This window comes from Lissotriton helveticus, chromosome 3_2 (genome assembly GCF_964261635.1).
Source record: "Lissotriton helveticus chromosome 3_2, aLisHel1.1, whole genome shotgun sequence".
Classification (NCBI taxonomy): Eukaryota; Metazoa; Chordata; class Amphibia; order Caudata; family Salamandridae; genus Lissotriton; species Lissotriton helveticus.
Window position 1 is genome coordinate 85,042,168 of NC_136062.1, and position 25,793 is coordinate 85,067,960.

General features: G+C 47.0%; 1 protein-coding gene across 1 annotated transcript in view; it reads right to left on the reverse strand.

Annotated features, from left to right (window-relative positions):
* Nucleotides 1-25,793, reverse strand: part of GNB5 (G protein subunit beta 5) — a 259,462-nt gene that overhangs the window by 30,216 nt on the left and 203,453 nt on the right. The window contains exon 10 of the mRNA XM_078684840.1: nt 13,782-13,948. Within this exon, the coding sequence (XP_078540966.1) occupies nt 13,782-13,948 (167 nt within the window). The remainder of the gene's footprint in view (nt 1-13,781; nt 13,949-25,793) is intronic.

Here is a 25,793-nt window from a genome sequence, read left to right on the forward strand (position 1 = left end):
GAGGATAACGGTTGTTTCCTGAGAGTCTCCGCTGAGGCGTCTCAATTCCTGTCAGCCGTCATCATTTTGGTTCTTGTTTTCGAATGAAGAAGAGTGCAGAACCTGTCTCATCGTACTGGTAGCTGTGAGAGGTATTTCGGCGTTGTTGTGAATCTCCTCCGGCTTAAGTTATCTCTCCGGAGTCGAGGTAAGACGTTCCAGAGCTCGAATTCACATTCGAGCATTTCAGCAGCAGCAGCAGAGGTTTCCTGTTTGTATCCTTTATTTTTGCGCTAGAACTGAATTTGCTGCGCTAAGGATATCATATCGAAAAAAAGACATTTCTGGTTGGGAACATGTTGCAGAAGTCCACTATGGTTCCCAAGTCAGTACAGCATCTGTAGGTTCTACTCTCTGCTGTGTTTTGAAAGGCTTGTCTGCTAATTTGAAGTTATTCCAGCGGGACTGCAAGGGTCCTTTTTGAGTTAAAGACATTGTTCCATTAAATTTTGAACTCTATGCACACGAGTCAATTCAAGGAACAATTTGAGAGAAGGCGAGCAGTGCAGTCTACTGTAATTACAAACATTCTTTTGTGCGAGAACTTTCAGTTGGAATGCAGCAAACCAAGAGTCCAGTGAAATAATATCGTGAAGTTCAGTTCCTTCATCTAACTATTGACTGGCAGACCATCGTAGTAGTGTCTAGGGTTATAATGTATGCGCATATAGTTTATATCCTTATTCATGATTGGTGGTTTGTGAATTGATTTTCTGCAGACCTACATCTTCTTCTGGATTTGTGTTTCAACTAATTCCATAAATAGCATATTACCTACTATACTGAGAGAGGCAAAATCCACACCCATTGCAGGTATTCATAGAGTGATTAAAACTTAGTGAAGAAACGCCAGTTCTTGTGAGAATGTATTAATGTTGCGCTACTTCTTACAGGTCTCCAAAGCAGCAACCAATCGTGAAGGCACCTTAGTGTGGCAGTCTCTCTTGTTTGTTATCCACTTCCCCTTTCCCTTTCATTCCTGAGCTCAGAGTACTCTGGGAGCAGGGGTGACGGGGAGTTGGGAAATTATCTTCTGAAGACCCTCTCCAGATCGTCCCCACAGAATACTAGAGTTCAGGTACGGTCCTCTTGACAATATTGTATTTTAAAGGAGGATATAAACCGCCTCAAGGAGAGAGACACATAGATAAAGTCAATAAATGTTGCACACCCTCTGCCTTTCTAGGTCAGAAGCACAGGGTTATCCGAGGGTTGGTGAGCATGTCCAATGTGTGAGTTAGGCCATATGTATTAAGGAGGGCATTCAGATCCAGCCCTTCCACTGTGTGTTCCATGTGCAATCCTTCATTGATCGTGCAAGTGCACTAGTCACGATTAATCACTGCTAGGTTGGGACATGGATGACAATTAAAATCTACAGCTAAAATTAATTGGGCCTTTGACACACCTTCCCCCTGTATTTTGTTAAAAGCAACTTCCTAAATCTACAAGGCTAGATAGCCCCTGGTGCCCTATTGAATTATAAAAATTGATTAATGTAAACCGATACAATTTACTCAATAACGAGACACCTTGAGCAACTTTAGAGCCCAACATCAAGGACTTCTTTGTACCCTGAATCCTAAAATCAATGAAAATAATTAGGCCACTCCCAGCTCTGCCTGTTCTCGAGCCTTCTGCCGGGCAACAGAACGTTTTGTATCCCTCAAGAAAAAAAGTATTTCCAGTCGCCCAGGTTTCCTGGATACAAATTATATCAAAATGCTTGATGGATTGGAGCCACCTCTCATCAATGAATTTTGCCGCAAGTCCTGCACCATTCCATGAGATAATATTTATGTTATTCCCCCTAGCCTGGGTCTGAGTGGATAGAAGGACAGTAGAGACCATCCCTGGGCTACCAGTCCCAAGAATACTCAAGCGTTTATGACCAGGGCCTATATTTTCTCCAGGTATTATTACACTATTGACACTATTAGCAGGCCTCTTAACTAGTATGTCACTTGCTTTACTTGTGCCCCTAGACTCATGCTGTCAATCTAAAACATTGAGATCCCTGAGTAGGACAAAGGGATTAGCTGAAGTTAGAATCCACCCACAAGGGGGGAAGCCCCCCTTCTGAAAGCAAAATGGTGGATCAGTGTAGGATTATAGGGGGATCTGTAAAAGAAACCCAATGGGAGTGTCTTTATACCAGATTCCGAAAAAAAAGATTGGGAAGTATTGCTTAAAATCCTGCGGGCCAGTTCTGGGAATCTCAATGTGACAATCACACTGTCCCCTTCAAATGCTTTCCTGGATCGCCCAATCCAGGAAATCAGCCTAGCAATCAGGATATGTCTGTAATCCACCCCATTGAACCCGGCATATTTGCTTAACCAGTGGGTTACCTTATTAAATAGTTGGTCCGTGGTCTCGTCCCTTAGAGAATCTGAGGCCAGGTACACTGTCCATAACCACAGTATAGGGGCAGCTGGCTGGAAGGAGATCAATTACTGGAAGCTCAGGGCTATTTGAGGCAATTAGACTGACTGAATGTACTACCCGATGAGGCTTGGATGGACGCTGAGTTGGCTCTGGGGCCCCTTGGCAACAGTTTGTTCGGTGGAAATGGGTGACCAAAGGATTGGGGCCACATAACGGTACCTATAGGGATCTGGGTGTTAGTTTGAATGCCTGATAGGGGATCATCTGATTGGGCTGTCTGGTGCTGCAGGATAACCAACTGGGAACCTGATTAAGAGAGGCCAGCGCTTTTTCAACACTACCAAGAGTGACCCTGGTTTCTGACATGACTTTAGTGACTTCACTGCAAAAATAAGTTAATATACCAGTCAAAACATCAACAATTTTTTGTTTTAAGGGATCCCAAAAGTCTTCGAAACCTTTCAAGTCCTTTAGCAGAGCCCACTCCCTTATTCCCATTCTTCACCGACTCGAGTTTCTTGTTAACTTGCCGAAGCCTCTTTGTTACTGGAGGGTCACACAAAGCTGCATCTTGGTTGGAGGCGATGGATGCCCTATTACGACTGGTATATCCTGGTGTGGGCTTATTAGTCCCAGGGCCAACAGCATCCAGACCCTCCTGTACTAGATCCTGTGCTGGTTCTGAAGCTTCACCCAATGATTTTTGAGTACCCAAGATTGCTGGCTCTTCCACCGGAGGGAGGGAGATACCACCCAGGCCAAAAGAAAGACGCCTTTCCGCCTTACCTATTTCTTCCATTATGGCAACGACTGCTTTAGCCAGAATAGAATCAATAGTCCCGTATTTTGAACCCAGTGGGGAATTTACAGGTTTTGGAATTAAGCTTTTTCCTTCTCTTGCAAACTGATTTGCAAATGATTTAAGAATCACTATGGTATTCGCATGGAAAGCATATATTTCCAATTTATAATGTATTGATGTTTATGTAGGTGCATCATGAAATCTTTGACCGTTGTTGGACTACAGTACCTTAAGGAATACGTACACATCATTTAGATGCTGTCTGCAACCTCTAATGATGCTAGCTTTTTTTTTGAAAACTGATTTTTATTGAGTGCATATCAAGCATATATTCTGTAACGCTCTGTCACCCAAAGTCGATCACCACCATCATTAATCTTAACATACATGCAATCATTTTCATTTGTTACATTATAGAAAGAGGACAATAAAAGAGATGCAGGTCAAGGATATAACAAACTGGTCCCTCCCCCCGTCCCACTACCACCCACAACTCCCTCCCCCCCCTTGCGCGCTGCTGCCTGCTCTGCCAGAGAAAACATTTTCAGTACACAGCATAGCACATGCACTGACAATTGCACTGTATTGCCCAGGCTAAATCCGAGGCTGGTCTGCGGTGTCCTCGGGAGGCGGGTCCAGTTACAGACCACGATAGTCCGCCCACCATTTCCAAACCCTATAATGTTTGAGCGGGCACCCCCTGGCCACAAAGACAGGCTGCTCCATCCCCATACAGAAGTCCATGCCCCGCTTTCAGGCTGCTAGAGAGGGAGCCTGGGGCGCCTTCCACGATCGCGCAATGTCCCGTTTAGCCAAGGTTAAGCCCAATAGGAGCAAATGACGCTTGTACCTGTTGCCTCCCACCCCAGCCATAACATGCAGCAGAGTCAGTTTAGGGTCTCTCTGAAGTACCCATGCGAGGACCTCATCCAGACACCGAAGCACTCCCGTCCAGAATCTCTGCAACGCCCTGCACTCCCACACTGTATGGAGAAGCGTTCCAACCTCCCTCCCACACCTAAGGCAATTCGGGGACGCAATGAGACCCGCCCTCCACAAGCGCTGACTAGTATAATATGTGTGGTGTAAGTACCTAAATTGTATGAGTCGCAGGCGCGTGGATATTGCAGCTCCCCTAGGGCTCTCCAGTGCCTCCACCCAATCCTCCTCATCTAGGTCCCCAACATCTTGTTCCCATGTTGTTCTGAGGTGCTGCAAGTCGGTGGTGCAGTGTCGGACCACGGTTTGATATATTCGGGACAGTTTCTTGTCGGGTAGCTCCCCAATGAAGACTTTGGCCTCTATCGGACTATATTCAGGTAGGTCATCCAACCCCGCTATATACGGCGTCAGAGCATGTCGGAATTGAAGATATTTATAGAATTGGGTTCTCTGCATCTCGTATTCTACACGCAGGTCTTCAAAGGACTTAAGCACGCCCCTGGACATGACATCACCTAGGGTAGAGATGCCAATCGCATCCCAACCCCGAAAGCCCATCAAGGTATCCAACTGGGGCAAGCGGCCATTGTGCCAGAGTGGGGTCTCCCTGGTTAGCACGTTCCACCAACCCATCCTACGCAGCGTCTGCCTCCAGACCTGGAAGACGACCTGCGTGGCTGATAGCAAAGCTTTCCTAAGCGGCGCTGAGTATAGCAGCGTATGGACGGACGCTGTGCCCATTATGGCCCTCTCAATGGCGTAGGCGGGGTCGCCTCTGTCAGCATACCACCAGTCGTTTAAGACCAATAAGTGGGACGCCTGGTAATAGGAGAGGACGTCTGAGGTGGCCAGGCCCCCGGTATAGGTGGACCGGAAGCAGGTCCGCAGGGCAACCCGCGCTGCACCCCCCTCCCACAGAAACCCGCTGAGCACCGAGTTAAGGCGCCCGACCCAAAGCTGCGCGATCAGGGCTGGGTGATTCTGCAGTTGGTAAATCAAACGTGGAAGCGCCACCATCTTAAAGATGGCCGACCGACCATGGATGAAGAGTGGCATTCTGGACCAAACTTTGATGTCGTCTCTTGTGCGCTCCCACACCGGGGTAACGTTTCGTTCCATAGCAACGGAGGCGTCCTCCTACAGGAACACTCCCAAGTATTTCATGCCATCTGTGGCTATCTGGAGCTCCCCGGCCCAATCCCCAATCGGCTGCGGGCCGCCCAGAGTCCACAATGTAGATTTCTGAGGATTTAAGTATAATCCAGAGGTTTCGCCAAAAATTTGCAGAATTCGCATGAGCCTAGGCCCTGAGCGCTCCAGGTTAGTGAGAAAAAACAGGACGTCGTCAGCGTATAGCGCTATCCTATCTGTCACGCCACCCGCCCACTGGAAACCCCTGAGCTGAGCATCCATCCTCACCCACGCCGCGAGAGGCTCCAAAGCCAGGGCGAACAGATACGGGGAGAGGGGGCAGCCCTGCCTCGTCCCACGTTCGAGCCGAAAGGAGCGAGAAATCACCCCCCCCACTCGCACCGCCGCCATGAGATCTGTATAGAGGAGCCGCACATACGCCAAGAAACGAGGGCCCAAATTGAGCCGCCCCAAGAGAGCGAAAAGATACGTCCAGCTTAGGGAATCGAAAGCCCTATCCATGTCAGCTAAGAACAGTGCAGCCTGTTCCCCCAGCCGTCGCCAGGCCGACACAGCGACCTGCGCCCGTCATATATTATGGCGTGTAGCCCGCTGTGGCATGAAGCCAGCCTTGTCGGGATGCACCAGGTCGGTAATGTACGGCTTGAGTCTATTGGCGAGGGCCTTGGCCAGTATCTTGGCCTCTGTTTTGAGCAGAGATATCGGGCGATAGGACGCATGGGTCTCTGGGGGTCGCCCTGGCTTAAATAAAAATACTACTTCTGCATGGCGCCAGTCCGGTGGCAGCGAGCCTGTCTCCCGCGCCTCCTCTATGACCGGGCGGAAGTGCGGGCTCAGCTGAGTCATGAAGTGTTTAAAGAACTCGCTGGGGAACCCATTCGGCCCTGGAGCTTTCCCCGGGTTCAGTTCTCCCAGCGCTGTGGCAAGCTCCTCGTCCGACAGGGGGCGATCTAATATTTCACGTGCTTCATCGGCGACGGCCCTAGGTGGAAGGTCATCTATAAAGCGTTGTACTACCTCCGCTTCCAAACATTCCCGTGGCGCGTAGAGGGCCTCATAGTATGTGGCGAAGCTTTCGGCCAATGCCGCCGATTCCAATAGGGGCTCCCCATTGAGTCCCACTATCTGGGGCAGGGGCTGGGCGTGCCTGACACCTTGGCATAGACGGTGCAGCATCTTACTGGACTTATCGCCCCATTGATAGATACGACTGCGCGTGGCCAGCCATGCCTGCTTGGCCTCATCCAGAAGCACCGCTGAGTATTGCCGCTGAGCTAGAACCAGCTGTCTCCTGGCCGCCCCCCCGCCCTCCTCTCTGCCCCTGCATTCTAGCACCTCTATGTCCGCCTCGCGCCGCACTAGGTCCCTACGCCTCTCCTTGCGCGCAGCCGCACACCATGAGATGTCCACACCGCGCAGTGTGGGCTTCATCGCCTCCCAAAGCATCGCCGCGGTGTCCACCGTGCCCTCATTCACCGATAAGAAGTGACCAATTTCACATGTCATATGGGCCCGGTAGGGCCCCTGCGTCAGTTGCCACGGTGACAAACGCCATCTGAAGGGCTGTCGGGCTCGTCCAGTGTCAAGTATTACATAAACCGGCGAATGATCAGACAGCGCCCTTGGCAGGATTTCGGCAGACAGTACCCTATGCGCCATGCCCCTTGGAACAAAAATGTAATCCAGCCTGGAGAAGGAGTCCCGTGCTGCCGAGAACTACGTGTACTCCCTATGCGAGCCATGCTTGTGTCTCCACGTGTCCACCCAATCAAGCCCCGTGGCCAGGGCCCGCAACCGGGATGTGTGGCTGTCTCCACCCGCCCCGCCACGATCACCATCTGCGCTGCGCCATCTATCCAGTGCGGCATCCATCACGTCATTCCAATCCCCCCCCCCCCCCACGATGGACATGGCGTCTGGCATGTCCACCCACAAGGAGAGCAATTTCTCGACTAGGGGGCCACTGTAGCGGGGGCGGGGCATATACACTACCAATTAGGACTGGGTCACCTCTGATCTCTCCATGTACAAACAGAAATCTACCCTGTGGGCCCGTCCATGTGCGTTTATAAGTAAATGGGACCCTTCGGTGGACAAGGACCGCCACCCCCGTGACCCTCTCGTGAACCCCGAGTGGTATGCGTGTATGAACCCATTTCTCTGAAGGCACAGCGCCTTGGTACCGAGCAAATGCGTTTCCTGCAGGAGGAGTATGTCCGTCCCCCTCCTCTTAGCCCATGCAAAAGCAGCCCCCCGCTTCACTTTATCCAACATGCCCCGCACATTCAAGCACATGATTCGTGTCCCACCCGGGCCTAACCGCACCCCCTCATCAACCATAGCCATTGAAGTTGTGTAATGTGCCGCAGCCTCTCGCCACGCCGGCCATCCTGGCAACCTTGAGAACAGTCAGCAAGCAGCAGTATCAGCGCAAACCCCCTCCCCTCCCCTCGTAACCAAACCCCAACTTCTCCCAGCCCACCCCCCACCCCTCACCTCCCAAACGTGGAAGCACCTGTTGTGGTCGGAGTTTGATCCCGGCCCCAACTGGGAGCCAAGGACCATCCCCTCCAACTAAGCTCCTCGCAGCAGCCCATACGGAACTAGGCCATCGCCCCCTCCCAAACAAACCCTGTGGGACGCCAGCCTCGACAGCATTGTGGCTGGTCCCTTCAATTAGAGCATTCAAGCAAGGTATTAGTCAGGTCTCACGAATGTCAAGACACATCCTCCTGGGCGTCGGGGCTCCCCCGTCTCGACGCGTGGCTGATCCAGACTTCGAGCTGCGGCTTGAACGCGAACGGCCTCTGCGCTGACACTGACCTTCCTGGCCTCCCCCGGCCGAATTACTCGCCGAGGAGTCAGACTCTCCTCACTTCGCCGTGTTGGGTCGAATTTTAACAGTCTCATCTGTCCATTGGAAGACCTCCGCCGGGGTATCAAAGAAGAAGGTGCGGGATTGAAATTTCACCCTCAACCTAGCAGGATAGAGCACAGCGTACTGCAGCTGCAGACCCCTGAGACAGGCCTTGGCCGCTGTGAAGGATTGGCGTTGTTGTTGCACTTGTTTGGTATAGTCTGGAAAGATCAGGATATTGGCGTTGTCATATGTCAGCTTACTCTGTAGCCTCGCCTGCTTAAGGATCGTATCCCTGTCAGCATAGTTCAGGAGTTTAGCGATCATAGGGCGCGGGCGCTCGCCAACCGGCGTTTTTTTTGTCAGCGCCCGATGGGCCCTCTCGATCACAAAGCAGCGAGAGAGAACTTCAGGTGGAATCCAGCTCTCCAGCCATTGTGTCAGGAAGCTCTCAGCGTTACCCTTCTCACAGTCCTCCGGAAAGCCAATAAATCTCAGATTACTACGCCGTGCCCGTCCTTCCGCCTCCTCCGCCCTTTGGACAAGGCCCTTCTGTGTCCTCTCAAGGACCAGGAATCTCGTCTTCAGGGAAGAGACATCATCCTCCACCTCTGTCATGCGTGTCTCTGTGCCCGCAATACGCTCCACAGCGTTCCGCAAGTCTTGCCGGAGGAGCATTACGTCCGAGCCCACTGCCCCAATCTTGGCGTCTAGGGCGTCCCGGGATTGTGTGATCGCCGCCACGAGGGCAGCATTGTCCGGTACCTGCGCCGATGTGCCCTTCGCGCCGGCCGCCTTCGTGAATTTGTCGATGGGCCCCTGCTTATCCTGGCCACCGCCACCTCTCGTCATGTTGCTCTCGTTGTGCGGCACAATCACACCTCAAGGACCCAGATCCATATATGGCCGCCAACCGTCAGACCCCCGCCCCAGGGATGATGGGGGGGGAAAGGGTATCGGGCTCTCCACGAGCGTCCTCAGTAGCAGCGAGTGGGCCCCGACCACACGAACCAGCTCGCACAGCCCAGCGTCGCCTGTCCCGAGTTCAATCTAGGCCCAGCGCCGCCAACAGTGTCCCACCGGGGCCCGACCAGACCCCCGAGTATTCGCCTCTGGCCGCCACGGCCCCACTCGTGGTAGCACTGACCTGAGGTAACTGTAGAGTCTTTTATCTGTGCAGACGCGCCCTTCGGCGTTCAGGCGCCGCCGCTCCACGGCAGCTCGATAGTCCCACCGCTCCGAGTGTATCCGGTGACTCCCAATCGGGGCCCCCGCCAGACTCAGCCCGTCAAGCACCATCCGCCGCTGTTCCGCAAGTCGTGTTGACTGTGGAAGCCCCGGGCCCCGGAAGACGCGGTGGGTCTGCGCCGCCTCCTTCTATGGTGCAACTACTCCACGCCGTAGGGCCACTCCAAAATCGAGGCCCCGGCTGTGTAGGCCGCTCCGGGGCGCTTCAATCACGGGCGATGCCCTGGCCGCTAAAATCAATCCCACGCCACCACTAGCAGGCAGGGGACGGCCACCCGATTCAGGCACCGAACCGAAACATCTGGACCTGTTTACAAGGACCAGGGCAGGATATTCGTACAGGATTTCAACAAGGCTGGTCGGAGCTCGCGCTCTACACGACCACCATGCTCGCTGGCTAAGCCAAGCCCCTTAATGATGCTAGCTTTGATGAACGAATGCAATGAAACTGGTTTGCCGCCTTCGTTACCCATGATAAATGTTACCGGGCTGCGGAATGATATATGCTTTCCCACCTAGCTGATCTTGCATTGTTCAAATGAGTTTGTATTTTTAAGGACAATAAGGTTTCCTGCCATGACTGGTGCCAGCTGCAACATGCATTGACATATATTAGTCACGTGGTCATCATTGAGGTTATGACAGAAGGAAGACACATGTTGAAAGGAGAGCCAAATGTAACCACTGTTAGCAGGATTTGTATCTCATTTGAAAATATTGAAATAAAAGTGGGTAGACTTGGCTTTAGTTCTTCCAAGTTGGAAAGAATACAGCTGAAGGTTGTTCTGCTGAGTTAAGTGGAAGAAAATTAGCATGTATGTTGCATATTTTTCCTGAAGAGAGGAAGCTAAGTAATTGTAGAGATCCTGGGAGAGGGGAATGTTGTTGCCACAGACATCTGGGTTACTAAAACTTTTGACAATAGTGAAAGCTCTTTCATAATTCTTTTGCTGACTCAATTTGTGTAGCCAAATATGTTGCTCAAGTTGTGCGAACAGAATGCTGGTAATGTTTGATAGCCTCACATGGGGCGTTTTGTTTCTATCAAGCTCAGCATGAGCAAGAACAAAGTCATAACGTTTTTGGATGTAGTAGTGAAGGTCCAGTGTTTGGAGGTAGAAGTGATGACCAATTCATAACAACACTGCATCGAAAACCGACAGATTTAAACAACGCCTTTCAGTACACAAGTTTCCACCCACACTGCCTCAAGGACAATCTACCCGACGGATAATTTCTAGGGATTTGGTGCAACTTTACATTGAAAAATTACTATTTTCATCATGCTGCCATTCTCCTTGACAAACTAAAGGAAATATACCAACTCCTAAAAAATACGCTCAAGAGAGCCATTTGGAAGAGTAGACTGGTTGGTTGAGAGCAGTGCAGAAGGGCCACAAGAACTGATCTGACTGGTTCTCACAGATCAAAGAGAAGCCTAGTGGAGGCAGAAAGGACACTGTGGCAGCATAAGTGATCTTATTGGGTGTTTGCAGTCAGAGGATTGGCCCAGTGGAGTAAGAAAGATGCCAAAAGGCAGCATGATGGGACTAGTAGGGCAAATACCGATTGAAGAGCAACCCAGTAGGGGAAGAAAGGGCAGGAGGACAGAACGACAGGGTCCACCGGGTGTTGACAGAGAAGAGTGGCCATGTGGGGGAAGAGTAAATGAGGAAGCAGCATGATGGGACTCACTTGGCGCTTGCAGAAGGGAGCTCAGGGTTGAGGATTGATTTACTTTATTTATATCAGAGTGACTGTAATCACCTTGTTGACTGCCTACCATGTGGACCTCTACCAGAAAACCAAATGTAATGCACCCTAAGGAAATACGGCTAACTGGCCTAGGACAAATAGACATTGTTTACATGCTGTAGAGACATGTGCGGGCGCCACAGAAAATGCGTTACTTGGAATTCTGTGCAGTGCACTGCGATTGACTGAGAAGATGTTAACGCTCTCATTCTAGCTAATATTACATCTAAGATAGAGCCCTCTCACTTCCTGATGAATCCTAGAATAAATCCACCCATTAGAATGGCTGTCATGCAAGTCAATATTGGCAATAAAAAATAGCATTATCTTGTAACTGTTGGCAAACCAGCTTCACCACCATATCATCAAGTTTGAATGAGGTGGACATGTTGAGTAAGGGGGACCAAAAGTACTGCAGCTCAAGCAGCCTTGTCATTGAGTTTCAATTCGGTAGCCATAACAGGGGAGGGGAAACCCTCCACAAGCCAATAGGAGGACAACAAGCACTCTGTTCTGTGAAAGCACAGGACCTGTGCCCAATCAGCAACTGAAGGGAAGAATATCAACATGTGGGAAGAGCCAACGTCTTTCTCTCAGTAGAGCTTTTTGAAGTGTTTTTTCTATTGATCACATAAGGTCGACCGATAGTTGTGCTGTTAAGCCGGACCTAAAAATGAATATTATTGGACAATAACTACTGAAGCTGGTTACAAACCAGTCTCTGTGCGAAAAATCACCGACTGGTTGTGACGCCAACCTAAGTTTAGCTCTTACTCACACAAGTGGTTACTGATCTGAATTTGAAATAAAGACTGTAAATCAGGCACTTGGGTACCCGGAGAGCTGCAGAAGTATGAACAGTCTGCATTAGGAGCGACAGATGCATATGGAAGGAATACGCATGTACATTCTCTGCATCTTTCAATAGTCACTTCCTATTCATCTTGCTACAGATTGTTGAAACAAGACTATATAATTGCGTATTACCACATTGTGTAGTGATACACTCTAATGCAAACTAGGAATGCAAAGCGTCAGACAGCTATTGATATGAGTGGAAGAAGTGGAAATGAAATGAATAATTATGATTTGCCTGGTGTAAACCCAAAGGCACTGGCTGAAACCGGATTGTAGTACTACCAATGGTCTTTGAATCAAGCGGCAAGATTGGTTGCTGAACAATGGAGTTTTCGAAACTGCATCATTACAGGTGGGAAGCATTTTTTGGAATAAACATGTATACGTCACAAGATCTCAGCACCACGCAGCACACAAAACTACTGAGAACAACATTAAAGAAGTGACCATTGGAACCCATCAATATCTGGAGTTAGAAAGTGTCACAGATATATCAAAACATTATTTTAGTGAGTTTGAAGAGGTTTGTAAACTCTAGTAGGGTTTACTAGCTTAACACAATCTAGGCATGGCACCAGTATAAATATATTTATACAGGTGAACGAGGAACACAAATTATATAAAATAAGCTTTTTTTTTAAATGTATAGGGCTTTCTATTTAGACAAGTTTAGAAATATTGGGTTACTCAGTAAGATGCAAAATTATGAAATGACACGCAATTAACCTTTAGGAACATGTGGTTGACAGGTTACAGTGCATTAATATACAGAGAACTGGGCTGATGAACTGAGCAGGTGATAAAGGAAGATGGGTGTGGTCGAGTTGAGCTGTGTCACGAGAACTAACAGTTGGAGGTCCGCGATACAAAAAGTCAAATGAATTTGCATACAAAGGATGCTGAAAAGTATTATGTACACAGAAGCTCCACTGAGCAGAGAGAAAGTCAAAGGCACTGCCAGGGAGGAAGAGGAAGACTTCCCTAAGGCTTTGTGTCTCCTGGTGCTCCATAAACACACAGGCTGCGGCCGTCCTGGAGGATGCCTTGCTTTATTTTCAAATCAAGGTGATGGGGGGAGGTGAGGGGCTGGGGCGGGAGAGGTGTGGCGTAGCGGCCAGAGCGACTGACTTCAGAGTGCGGGGGTCACATTTGTTCCATCCCCGGAGCAGCTCAGCATTATGTGACTCTGGGCAAGAGCTCACTTATTCTCCCCGATAGTCCCCAGCATCTTGAAACCCATAAGGGTGATATGTTTGTGCAGCCGCGGGCCGTGGAGGGAGTTACGGTGAGGCAGGGAGGCGGGGAGGGGGAGGGGCAGGGTGGAGGGAGCTAAAAACTGGCATATGGATAATTGCAGGTAATAGCATAAACACCGGTGTCGAGAACAAGATGCCCTAAGCTACTACACAGTGAAGAAACTTTTTGGTGCCCTAAGCACTTGTGCAATTGGACTAGCCAGCAGGAAGCATGAGTGAATTGACCAATCACAGCCATCTATCCATTAAATGAGGTAATAGTAAACTAATAGCAATAGTAACAGGGCTTGAAATCAGTGCTTAAGAAACATCAGTTATTTTGTAGTAATATTTGTATTATTATAACTGTTCTTTGGACGTGGGCAAAGAAAATAAGGAGGAGTTGAGCTGACTGTGGTACTCAGGGGTTTCAAGTGTAAGAAATAACATACAGGCTGCCTACAAATATCAAGCACTGTGAGCCTGTGGAAGAAAGAGGTCTTACTCTTAAGGTGTGATCCCATGAACCTGAAGAGAACGCTGTTCCATCCGGAGAGACTCGTAAGGTACTAACGCGGTTTTCATGGCCGAATAATATGGACACTCGAGTTCCCTTCAGGACGTCCCAAACATTGATAGTGTAGTCATTGTAGCCAGCGAAAAGTAGGCGACCTAGAATGTAACATGGAGAAACAGGATGTGAAAAGTCTTCATGCCTCTGCCCTTTAAGGAAACATATTGAATGAAAGTTGTGGTACAATGGAGATTACACTTCTGCAAGATACCGAAACATATTTATGTTGATGTGAAGCACTTACCCTTCATCTCGCCTCCTTACTCGCTTACCATGTTATGACTTTGGTGCTATGTCTAGCAATCTCTAGGAGCTGGCATCTTATTCTCTTGGTCTTCCAAGGTTAAATTGACCTGAGTTTTTTTTAAGAATGTGAATAACTGTCCTTAGGGTTACTTCTCCACAGTCATATAGGCTCTTTAATCAACATTTAGCTAAATTTAAGTTTCCTCTAATTGGTGCCTTCACCTGCCACTGAATGATGTCTAACCGTATCCAAGTCAGGCAGACCTATCCAGTAAGGCAGGTGTGCTATACAAGAAACACAAATAACGTTGTCAGGTTTTAGCTGTGCAAGTGTTTCCCTATAAGGAATAAGCATCAATAGTGTATGTAAGGTATGACACCGTTTAAGCTGAAATGTGCGCATCACACATTCTTTTTATATGTGATAGATCAAGTTATGTTTTAGTTCAAATATGTCTTCACCCCCACTCAAAGTCTGCCACCAAAACCAAACTTTTAGCCTTTTTTTTTGTTTCTTGAAAAACATGGGCTGCATACCTTCACTGAAACGTACCAGTTCCGGGTTACCAAATAGGCAAAGGCAACAGCCTAGGGGCCCCACTCCTTTTAGGGGCCCCGTGACAAGGGATTACAATAATATTGATTTGATCTTGAAAGAAAATTACAATCAACCTTTCATAAATATTGTTTACAAAAGATAGAAAATCATGAATCAACTCAAAGAAACGAAAACGTTACATCAAAGACTCTATAGAGAAAATACTGTATTAATGTAATCTACCCATTAACAACTTAAAGTACATAAACCAGAGACATCAGATTCACATACAAGTTTGTCTTTTAAAAAGCTCATCTTCTGGCAGCTGTCAGTCTGTAAATAAAACCGGTGCATTGAGTATTAGTAGATGATTTGAACATTTTAACTGCCTAAGGCCCTCCACAGGGTTTATTCTGGCACTATAAAGTACCAAGCATTCTGATAGAAAATAATGGAACCTTTTGCAAAATGTTTTAAAAATAAATGAATCAGTACCTGTGCTTTCGGTTTGTCTTCATCAATGCAATTCACTGATCTGCGCTTATAGGGCTGTGGCTTCAGCCAAGGTAACAGATCAATAATGCTACAAGTCATTTCTTATTTCTTTCTTTCTGTACCTTAAAGGCTTGGTCTGGCCGTGAAGAGAATCTTGCACTACTGTGATTTCTGTTTTATCCCCAGGTGAAACTTCCTTGTGGTTCTACAAGGTCTATAAGTATATTTTTCGGGTTCCTTCAGCACATAGGCATGTTCCCATTTCACCCGTGTTTTCCACGCAGCTTGTGATCACTCATAAAAATAATTAATATAAGCCTTGGTTTTATGTAAATGGCATACAGTTTTTTTTAAAGCAATATAGGATAGATAAGTGAAAATGGATTATAATAAGTGCTATTTTAATTTTATTAGTCTTTGTGTTAGAAGTCAATGTAAAGTATTTTCAATTAATTGAATATACGTCTCAGGCTGTACTGGACATTTTTGACAGAGAGGAGACTTCTGTTATATTTTAGTTGTCAATCCGCCAAGCTGTTGGGCGGCGTAGCCTCACCACCATCACCCAGCCCACCACCAAAGTGTAGAGCTCCCTGCCAAATAGGTTGGAAATATTCACCAAAACTACTAACGTCACCTTTTGCCTGCTCAATGACCCCTGCCCACCAAGACATGCGGTACAAAAGGGGGTGGTAATGGACGGAGCATCTGAACCAATCAAACACTCACACCCAGTCAAAAGATCTGGGTTTAATCCATCACCGTTCCTTAGCCCACTCTGCCACCCCAGTTCAGACATGGCTATATGCAAATCAGTCTGACCCTGTGCCTCATGAGAACAGTCCAGCCCGAACTGCCAAGCCATGCCTTCCCTGGATCGGAAACAAGCTTCCAAGGACCGGTTTCTGGCATTACAGCCGTCTTCAGCCCGGCTTGCTTGAATCCAGTGGCAAAGTGAGCAAGGGACTCATGTCTGAGCATACCCTGCCACACTTATGGCGGCCAAAAGCGGTACTAAAGGGGGTGGTAATGGATGGAGCATCTGAACCAATCAAACACTCGCACCCAGTCAAAAGATCTGGGTTTAATCCATCACCGTTCTTTAGCCCACTCTGCCACCACAGTTCAGACATGGCTATATGCAAATCAGTCTGACCCTGTGCCTCATGGGAACAGTCCAGCCCGAACTGCCAAGCCATCCCTTCCCTGGACCGGAAACAAGCTTCCGAGGACCGGTTTCTGGCATTCCAGCCGTCTTCAGCCCGGCTTGCTTGAATCCAGTGGCAAAGTGAGCAAGGGACTCACGTCTGAGCATACCCTGCCACACTTATGGCGGCCAAAGCCGTACAAAAAGGGGTGGTAATGGACGGAGCATCTGAACCAATCAAACACTCACACCCAGTCAAAATACCTGGGTTTAATCCATCACCGTTCTTTGACATGCACCATTGTGGACCAGGTGGCATGTATTTTGTTTTCTATGAACACATTCTCCACTCCCAAAGAAGGGTATGTTTTTTTAAAATAAAAAAATCAATGCCCCTGAAAAGCTCAGGGTTTTATCGCAGACTTTGGCGACATTTTTTTTGTTTTTTCCTCAATGTAAATAACGCTGCGGACAAGTGATCAGAAGGCCCTCTCAAAATGACCAGACTGTCACAGGCCATTTCTTGATGGTGGAGGCACTGGCCTTGGGAAAACAGCAGTTTTTAACCGCTAAGTGAGGCTGTTAACCCCTAAGTTTCACAGATGTTACAATGCGGCGCACCATGGCGCTGGAATAAACAGATGCGTGTCGCATCTAGGGAGTGAAGTTGGTGCAGTGCTGAAGTTGTGTTGCATACGGCACGGAACTCCAGCACTTTTCCAACTTGCCCTATCTGTTAACATGGTGCGTCAAGCCTTACGCCTGCTTCAAGTAGGCGCAGGGTATTGACGCATCAGCGTTAGTAAAGTTACTCAGTGAAATCTTGTAGATTTCACGGAGTCACTTTCCAGGGGCGTTCCTGCGACGGAACGCCCCCCCCCCCTTCGTGGAAACGTCCACATGATGCATCTCTCAGATGCATCACGTTGTAAATACCCCGCACCATGGCGCATCTTTGGCACCGCCGCTGCGTCACAAAAGTGACGTAACGGCGGCGTAAAAGAGGCGCAAGGGGCTTGTAAATCTGCCCCAAAGTTCACAGTTGTAATCTTATATGTGAAAATATTATTAACTATTTTGAAGGCGGCCAAGTTACTTCTGAGTACCAATTTGTTAAATCAAGTACACAAAAGTCTGGGTCCAAACTCAGGTGGCATGGGGACCAAAATAATGGTGAGCTGGAATGCTACCCTAGTGATTGCCATTGGTTAGACTTATTGCAAACATCCTCCCTACATTCTCCCCTTACCTTTTGTGTGTTTGGTAACACATCCTTCAATACAAGAATGAATTATATAGATATAGGTGTTCTGTTAATTTGAGTTAAAAAAAACTTAGGGCAAGATAATAAAAAAAATAACCGTACTCAAAATATCCTCCTTAAACTTCCTTAAACGCGTGGCTCTGTTTGGGTTCTTTGTGTGAATACGTTGCTGTATTTATCCTTTTCTTTACTTGCCAAAACTGTTACTTCAGTAAGGAAAAAGCTGCAGCTTACAATCTGGCAACAATTCATGTTAATATTATACCTAAGAGCCTCTTATAACCCTTGCTTTTTACGCATTATAGTTAGTTTCATTTTCCAAGCACAGGTGCAGTCAGAATATGCAAATATTTCCCATCACGCAAGGGGGGGAAGAATAAGGAAGGAAAAGGCAGGGAAAATACCCAGGCTCTATGTGCCAAAAACACACGTGGCCTCATTTATTGGGATACAAAAAAAACTTACGTTATATCGCTCCTACAAGCTGGCGATGTGAATCTACCAACTGACATTTATTTTCTGCTCTGCAACCTGTTATTAACTTAATTTCTCTGTCAAAAATAGTCATGGATTTCAACTCGAATTGCTGCGGTAATTAAGGTCTAGGAGATAGTTGCTACGTTTTTCATTTGCATGTGTTTTGCAGCACAGTAACTACTTAATTCCTTCATATGTTAAACAGATGTGTGTGTATGTTCAGGCCAAGCTGTTTCATGTCATATCCTCCCTTGGTGCTCCATTATCACTTTGTTCCTCTTCCTTGTCACAGTCCTAAACGGGAGTGACCCGACCCCCGAAGATTCCTTTTTTTCCTAAACAACTTGCAACTTCTTTTCCTGTGGGATGGTGTATCCAGGTCCACAGTAAGCATGGCTTCTGTGTGAGCCTATGTGTGGAGAGGTGTGGCGCAGCGGCCAGGGCCGGTCAAGGTGCGATCCCTGGCACCAGCGGCACCTCAGCTCAGCACCGTGTGACTCTGGGCTATAGCTAACTTAAACTCCCCTACGGCCCCAGTGGGTGAGCAGTTCGTGCTTTACAAATACCGGATTTAGATTTAGATTTACGTCCCTGTCTGCCACATGCCTCATAGCTGGACTGGCACATAGCGAAAGACAGTGGAGGGTCGTAAATGCTGTAACTCTGATTTCTTCTGCCTGGGGTGGTGTAAAAGTGAGGGACTCCTCACACCCTCGAGAAAGAAACATCAGGCTTCTGCTCCCCTTTACCAGGGGTAATGAGTTGGGCTATTGCTATTTACCATGCGGCGCCTCCACGTGGGCTCTCTGGAAATATTGCACTCCCCGGCATATGTTATGCTCTTCTCCTAGCAGGCTACCCACCCCCCTGAACGCGCAGGCGTTTCGAACGCTGGAGTGGCCCCATCATGGTGGCGTGGATTGCAAAAGATGTTGAAGGCCAGCAGCACGTCACCGCGACTGGACATCATTCATGATCTCATTTTACTTGACTTCCACTTTTGCCAGAATATATATCATGCACCTGAAAGCGTTTGGCGATCCAGGGGTGAGTATATCAAGTGCTCTCTGGGAAGTGGTGTCTAGAGAGTACCAAACAGGGTACATTGAATTGTCTCCTGCTTGTTACTGTGCTGGTGATGCATTCAGTCTGCATCCCTTTGGCTTCCAAGTACTGGTGAGATTCTCATCTGCTTTGCATGGAGGAATGCAGGGGCCAGTCCAAATTCTATTCCAAACGCTGTTCTCTGATTTCTTTGGAGAGGGGCTGTGACTCACTCTCTTCAGGGAACAGTAGACATCAAGGGGAATATGGAGGGAGGAATTGGGAGTATACCAAAGGATGACCTTCGCGCTCAGCGTTCACCGGTCTCCAGGAACCAGGACCCATGATTCCTCTGGAACCACGGGGTGCCTCTGGGTTGCTGCCACGGTTCTGGTACCTCTTCCTACTGTTAACCCTGCAAATACCTCCATCAAAACCAGTGCATGGAGCAGACATGACGCCCTTTTTCCTCAAAATAAAACAGCTTTCCATGTTATTGATCATAGCCAATGCCGCACAATTTCAAGAATGCCTACTCCGTGGTACCTGGGAGACCCCCCCATTGACCCCAACAACTACCTGGAGTACTGGGACATAATTTATAATGTTACCTAGCATCTCAGAAACTGAGAAACAATTTAAAATTCTCCAAAAGGAGTAAATGACCACTCTCAAATTAATCTAGATGGGTCTATGTCGCTCTAAATTGCTGGACACGATGACATGGCACACATACCCTGGGCCTGTCTCCTATGCAAACATTTTGGAGTGTGGCCCAACCAAGATCGAATGCGGTTATACATGAATCCATAACCTTCATCTCACAGCTAATGCATTTCAGGGAGTAGATTCCATTGTGACATTTAGTGCATGCAGATATGATAGTGGTACGCATACTTCATTTTTTTTGCTGATGGAGAATATTGTATCGTAAATCAAGACAGTTCACTAATCCCAGGATATTGCTAGGAAGTTTGTTGCATTTATGAATCTTGGAAAGATAAACCTTCCAACCCAGATGCCAGCCAGCTGCTGCTAAAAGGTTGTGGGATCAATATGTCACTTTTACATAGTGAGTTGAAGACAGGATGGCGTCAGTTACCTGTGTATGATGTAAGGTACCAGTGTATGACGTCAGGTACCTGTGTAGGAAATATAGAAATTGCCTACATCACACATTTTTTAATATTAACAAAATGGTATATAAGTATCTAGGTCAAAGATGCGATGCTGAAGGGGTTCTCTGGTACTTTAAGCTCGAGTTTAAAGTGTTTTGCTGGTACCTATGTCTACTTGGTTAAAATCCATTTTGCCTGCACAGTAAAATGGTGCCGATATTTGGGTCCTGAAAGAGGGACTTTTATATTAATTGAAAGGCTACCGCATTACATCAGAACTTGTACAATGTAAACACATTTGAAGATTTAATAATAATCTCAAGATAAACAACCATTGCTAGCAGGTCTGACCTTAAGCTGGTAGCACATAAAAAGACAGCCATACACCACCGATGCTTGCAGGTGGTAATACCTTAAAAACAGACCTATTTGATTTATCTATTCACGCCCACTTTCTACAGATCTGCTATTTAGCTTGCTAAGCATAGCAAGTACATGTGCTTTTTCATATTGCCCAAGAATATAAGAGTGAGTTTGCAAGGAACTGTGGTTATGCAGACATCATGTTTAGAGAGATCAATCCCTATATGCACAGTAGCTGCACACTCACAGTGCAGAACAAACTCATCCTGACATTGCTGGGGCTTATGAAAAAGCGTATGCAGTCTGTATGTACAGCAAAGGCAAAGAATACCTTGTCTGTCTAACATACTGTTTTTTCAGGGCAAAGACCAAAAAGGTTTTCCCTGACACCTGGACTGATCAAAAGTGTGGCCACTCCAACATCAATGCTTAATTTGAGCTGGTGGTTTCCAGTGCTCAGCACCAGCACTTAATGATCAACACCGATGCTTTTCTTGAGCATCAGTTAAGAACCCATTTATTAATTTATTATGGGGAGATTAAGTGATTTGCCCAGAATCACAGGATGTTGAGCCAACAGCAAGGCTCGAACCTGGTTCCCCAGCTCAGAAGTCGGCAGCTCTGGCCATTACGCAACATTCTCTCCCCACTTTCATGGTTAGTAGTTGGTTCTGTTTTTAGTGCCGCTAACAGGAGTAATGGGCTGGTGCAAAGTGCCTCCTGATGATTACAAATTAACCACTGTCCAAAATGTTGATGGGATGCAGCACCAAGAATGAGGCTAGCAGGCAGCGACAGCCGGAAGACTGAGAGAAGACTTCGAGAAAATGATACAAAGCAGAGCTAGGCTGAAGAGTTGGAGGGAACGGAGGTAGCTGCAGAGGTGGATAAAGTGGAGCTACGGATTCCAGAGGGGCAGGGACAGTCGATAGTAGAACTGAGGTGGAGGGCGCCAGGCTCCAGTTAGGAGTATAGAGGGAGCAGTAGGGGAAGTTGGAGGGAGCTCCGGCGAAGGGAGTAGAAGAAGGGGAGGAAGCAGAGCTTCATTAAGTGGGGAGGGGAGTCTGGTGAAGCTCCAGTGAGGGAAGAAGTGACCATAGCGGGTGGAGCTCCAATTGCTGGCCAAGGGCTCAATGCTCAGTTGGCATTTTGAACTACTACTGCATTTGCTCCCTTCTTGAGCAAACATTCACAAAGGCTGGATTTGTAGGAATAATGTGGTTGCAAATACTCACCTACTGGAAAAGCTAAATGTGGTGGACTGAGCTGTGCCTTCAATAGTGGGCTTTGAAAAATGTGCCTAGTGTGGCTATAACACTCGGATCCTTCTTCTAGTGTTCTAAGGCAATTTGCATGTGCCTTTTGCTGCTAACGTGTTCTTCTAAGTTTGAGGAAAAGTAAGTGTGAATTGACAAAAATACACACAAAAAAGTGTGCTTTTAAAGAATGTATGCAAGCCTTGGTCAATTCTAAGAGAAGTCCTGCCCTTTCGTATAATGTATGGGCTTCTGTAAGGCTTTCGTCAAACTTTTCTCCCAACACGTACAGTTCCTAGGAAATTTAGTCAACAGTTTATTGTAAATTTCACATTACTGCTCTTCCAAATACTTTGGCAATTTGATTCTGCTTGCCTTTTTGTATCTACTGTGTATTTCAAATCGAACTCCTTTTCCTTGACATCCTTGGACTCATTCTCCACCACTTTAGTTAAAAGGTGGAATAAGAGGTTTTTGAGACCTATCGTATCAGTGGACGGTGAGTTTTCTTTTTGATGCATTGGCAGTGTAATAGGTTTTGTGATCTTACATGGGAACCTGATAAGCACATACATGCTCAACACTGATTTCACATATAAGGGGGCCAATTACGATAGAGAACCCCCATCATCGGTTTAAATTCTGACCAGCTAATTATGTATCATCCGGTCAGAATTGAAGCTGTCCGGCCATTCTGGCTGGATTTTGACGGGCTCAAAGAGCTTTTCAGCCAGTTGGAACTGGCTTGTAAACCCAAAGGGTGGGCCTTTCAGCCCTAAGGATTACGGTGTCCGGTTTCCAGCATGGTTTCCATGTCGGAAAACATGTTTGGGGGCCCCTAGCAGGGCCTCCTTATGTGTGCGGCCTCCGGTTGGGGGCAGAGGGGGCACCATAACACCTTGAGGTGTCTGCCACAGGGTGCAGGGATGAACAGCACCTCCCAACTCCCTATGCGAGAATGTATTACGGCCGGTTAACGGCCGTAATGCCTGCTCTCATAGGGAAATGTAGGAATGCGGCCGAACAGTGTTTGGTCGCATCCTAATTAGGCGGTCAGAACCATGACGGTGTTGGGCAGACTTAAGTCAGCCCGACATCATAATTAGGCCCTTTGTGTTCCTGTCTCTTTGATTTCTGTGACTTTATCATCTGCTCTGCTTTTTGAGATGCTTCTCTGTCTACCATGATCATAATCTATCTTTCCACTACTTTAGCCAAGGAGTTTCATTATCTCTTCTGCACAGCATTTCTCGATCTGGATTTGTTGGCAAACCCTATGAGGTACACAGTCTCAGTTATGGGCAGGTGTTGCTTTTTTCCTTCCAAAGATGGCAGCTTGGAACCTACAACATCTTGTCTGACCAACCCATCCACTATTCTAGCGCAGCTTGGTGCCAGATTATCTCATTAAGTATTAACTAGGGGGTTGCTGGGTAAGGGACAATGGTCCATTATTTATTTGTTTTACAGGTAGAGGTGTATGAAGTTTTCATTATGTTTTTAAAGTTTTGGAAGTTCCCAATTTTTTTGCCATTTACAAAGCTTGCAAAGTGCCCAATTTTAAACTTGCCTCCCCCTGTATAATTTTTTTGGTTGCATTACGAAATCATTCTCATTACATTGTCTGTAATTTGCTACAACACTTTTGTATTTGTGGCCCTAATCCCTATTTTATTTCCCCCCCCTCCGGCCTTCGTTCATGCGGGTGTTTTTGGGTGATCCCAAAGCCAGCCCATAAAAATATGCAAGGCTACTGGCCAAAGGCAGAACGAGCCCATACTCTGTCGGAAGACATTCACCCTTGTATCTATATGGGCAATCTGTTGTAAAGGAGCTGTGGCAGGCTATCACCTAAGCCGTCCATAAAACATGAGATATAATTTCAGAAGTGCTTGTGCTGTTAGTTAACTCTAGAGACAAGGAAGGATAGTTGGTGTAATGTGACACAACTAACCACAAGGCTGGTAAAATGTTTTTTAATTTACATTCTCCCCACCCACCATCCACCCCCTCCCGTGTTTTGTTGCTAGACCCGCTTGTCCCACCGCTCCTGCTAGACAAAACCATGACATGGCCAGCGCTGGCCACATCACAGCGCTTTTTTCAAGGACTTTCACCATGCTGAACGGCAACTGTGCTGCTATACAACATGGCTAAAAGACATTGGCATTGACATTACCGCGACCTATAGGCTTTTGCAATGCTTGTTCTCTTTAGTACTCTATACGTTGGGTCCTTTTTTGTACTCTGTTTTGGAACACCCTGCTCTTAGCACCGTATCCAGCTCCTCTTTGCAAAGCCTGTTGTGGTTATAAGAGTATGCAAGATACCTTACTCTGAAGGAACAAATGAAGAACATAGGCTCATCCAGGAATAAACACATTTGGTACACATATGATATCCCTTTTATCAATGCGGGGACATGTAGATTGGCTTGAGTTCACTCAGAATGTTGCATTTGTGCATCATGCAGTAGAAGAAAAGTAGGAGCCGTCCAATACTAATCTTACAGTTGTAAATTGCCAGCAACTCCAGGAACAGAAATGAAGGTAAATAAAGCCATTTGTCTAGGGAGGAAATGTACTTTGTGATTGTTATCTTTAAAATATAAATACACAAATAGTGCAAAACCTTTAATAATTCCTTTCCGTTTCCCTGAAATGATGCTGCTCATAGTAATAAAAAACTAAATGCATTTTACGCGGATTTCGATAAATAACAGTCAAACATGAGTTTAAGGGATTACTTATGTGTTACTGTCATTATATACTTTTTCTTTGGTAAAGGGTGGAGCATTCTATGTGTGCACAATACTGCTAGTTTTATGGTATTCTTTACTGGCAGGTTGTTTATTGATTCTTGGAACAGCAGGGACATCCTGCCAATATCAGGAGTTCCTCACTAACAAGGACACTGAGTGCCCAAGAGTGCGGTGGGGAGTTGGCCTCACAAGACTCCCATAATCCCCAGGAAGTTTGCTCAAGCAGTCAAGGCATCATGTCAAAGGAGGCAGTGCGTAGGTAGAGTCAAGGTGCACAGTTACTACAATTGCAATAAAGATGAGAAAGTCCAGCCCAAGTTGTTATTTTATGGAAAAATACACAATTTTAATAAAACCTCAAAAATATATATGTATACAAGTGTACGATAAAACCACTGAGCTCACAAAAAAGTCGCATCAAAGGAACAAATAACAAAAATAACACAGTTGAGTTGTTAACAAAATATATATTGACTACAAATTCAATGTGGATTGTCAGCAAAGAGAGCCTTGAGAACTGCAGTCCTCCCACCAAATTCACAGTAACTATATAAACACATTTCACAGGTGCGTTGCTAACCAATCCCAAACATCAGACACACCATGAAAACACCCAATACAATTGATGTAAGAGAACGGGATCATCTACCAATAGAATCAAGTATCTCAGGACCAGTATCATGGAGCTGGGAAGCTATCTCGCGGCTCAGGGTTACCATGACCAGGGGGGAGGGGGAGAGATCCTAGTGACTCCAGGACAATGGTCTGCAGGTCTATCGTTACGGATAGGGGCAGAAGGCTGGTTCGCCCAGAGGCCCACTCAGCATGTTACCCCGGGGAAATGAGAGCACACGCTAGGACCAGGTAGGGCCTCTTCATGCTTTCTTGCTCTTACTAGCATGCATGCCTCAGTATTGGACCACTGTAAGGCACGTTGAAGTGTAGCTCGGGACACTTCTTTCAGCACCCAGGCCAGTTTATATTGAAACTGGGGCTGGGATCACTCCACATCTAGCGGTTATTAGTTGGTACTGGCAAAGAAAGTAGTGGTTGAGGGTCTCACTTATATCCATAAAGGCACAAATGCTAAAATTGGTAGCGGGGCAGCTGCTTCAGAGGGCATCACACAGGCACTTTCCATCAGAACATGGACTGCGTGCAGCTCCATGTTCAGGAAGGACCACAGCAGGGCTCAAATGGGTCTGACTCAGTATTGATGCTCCCTCAGCAGGAT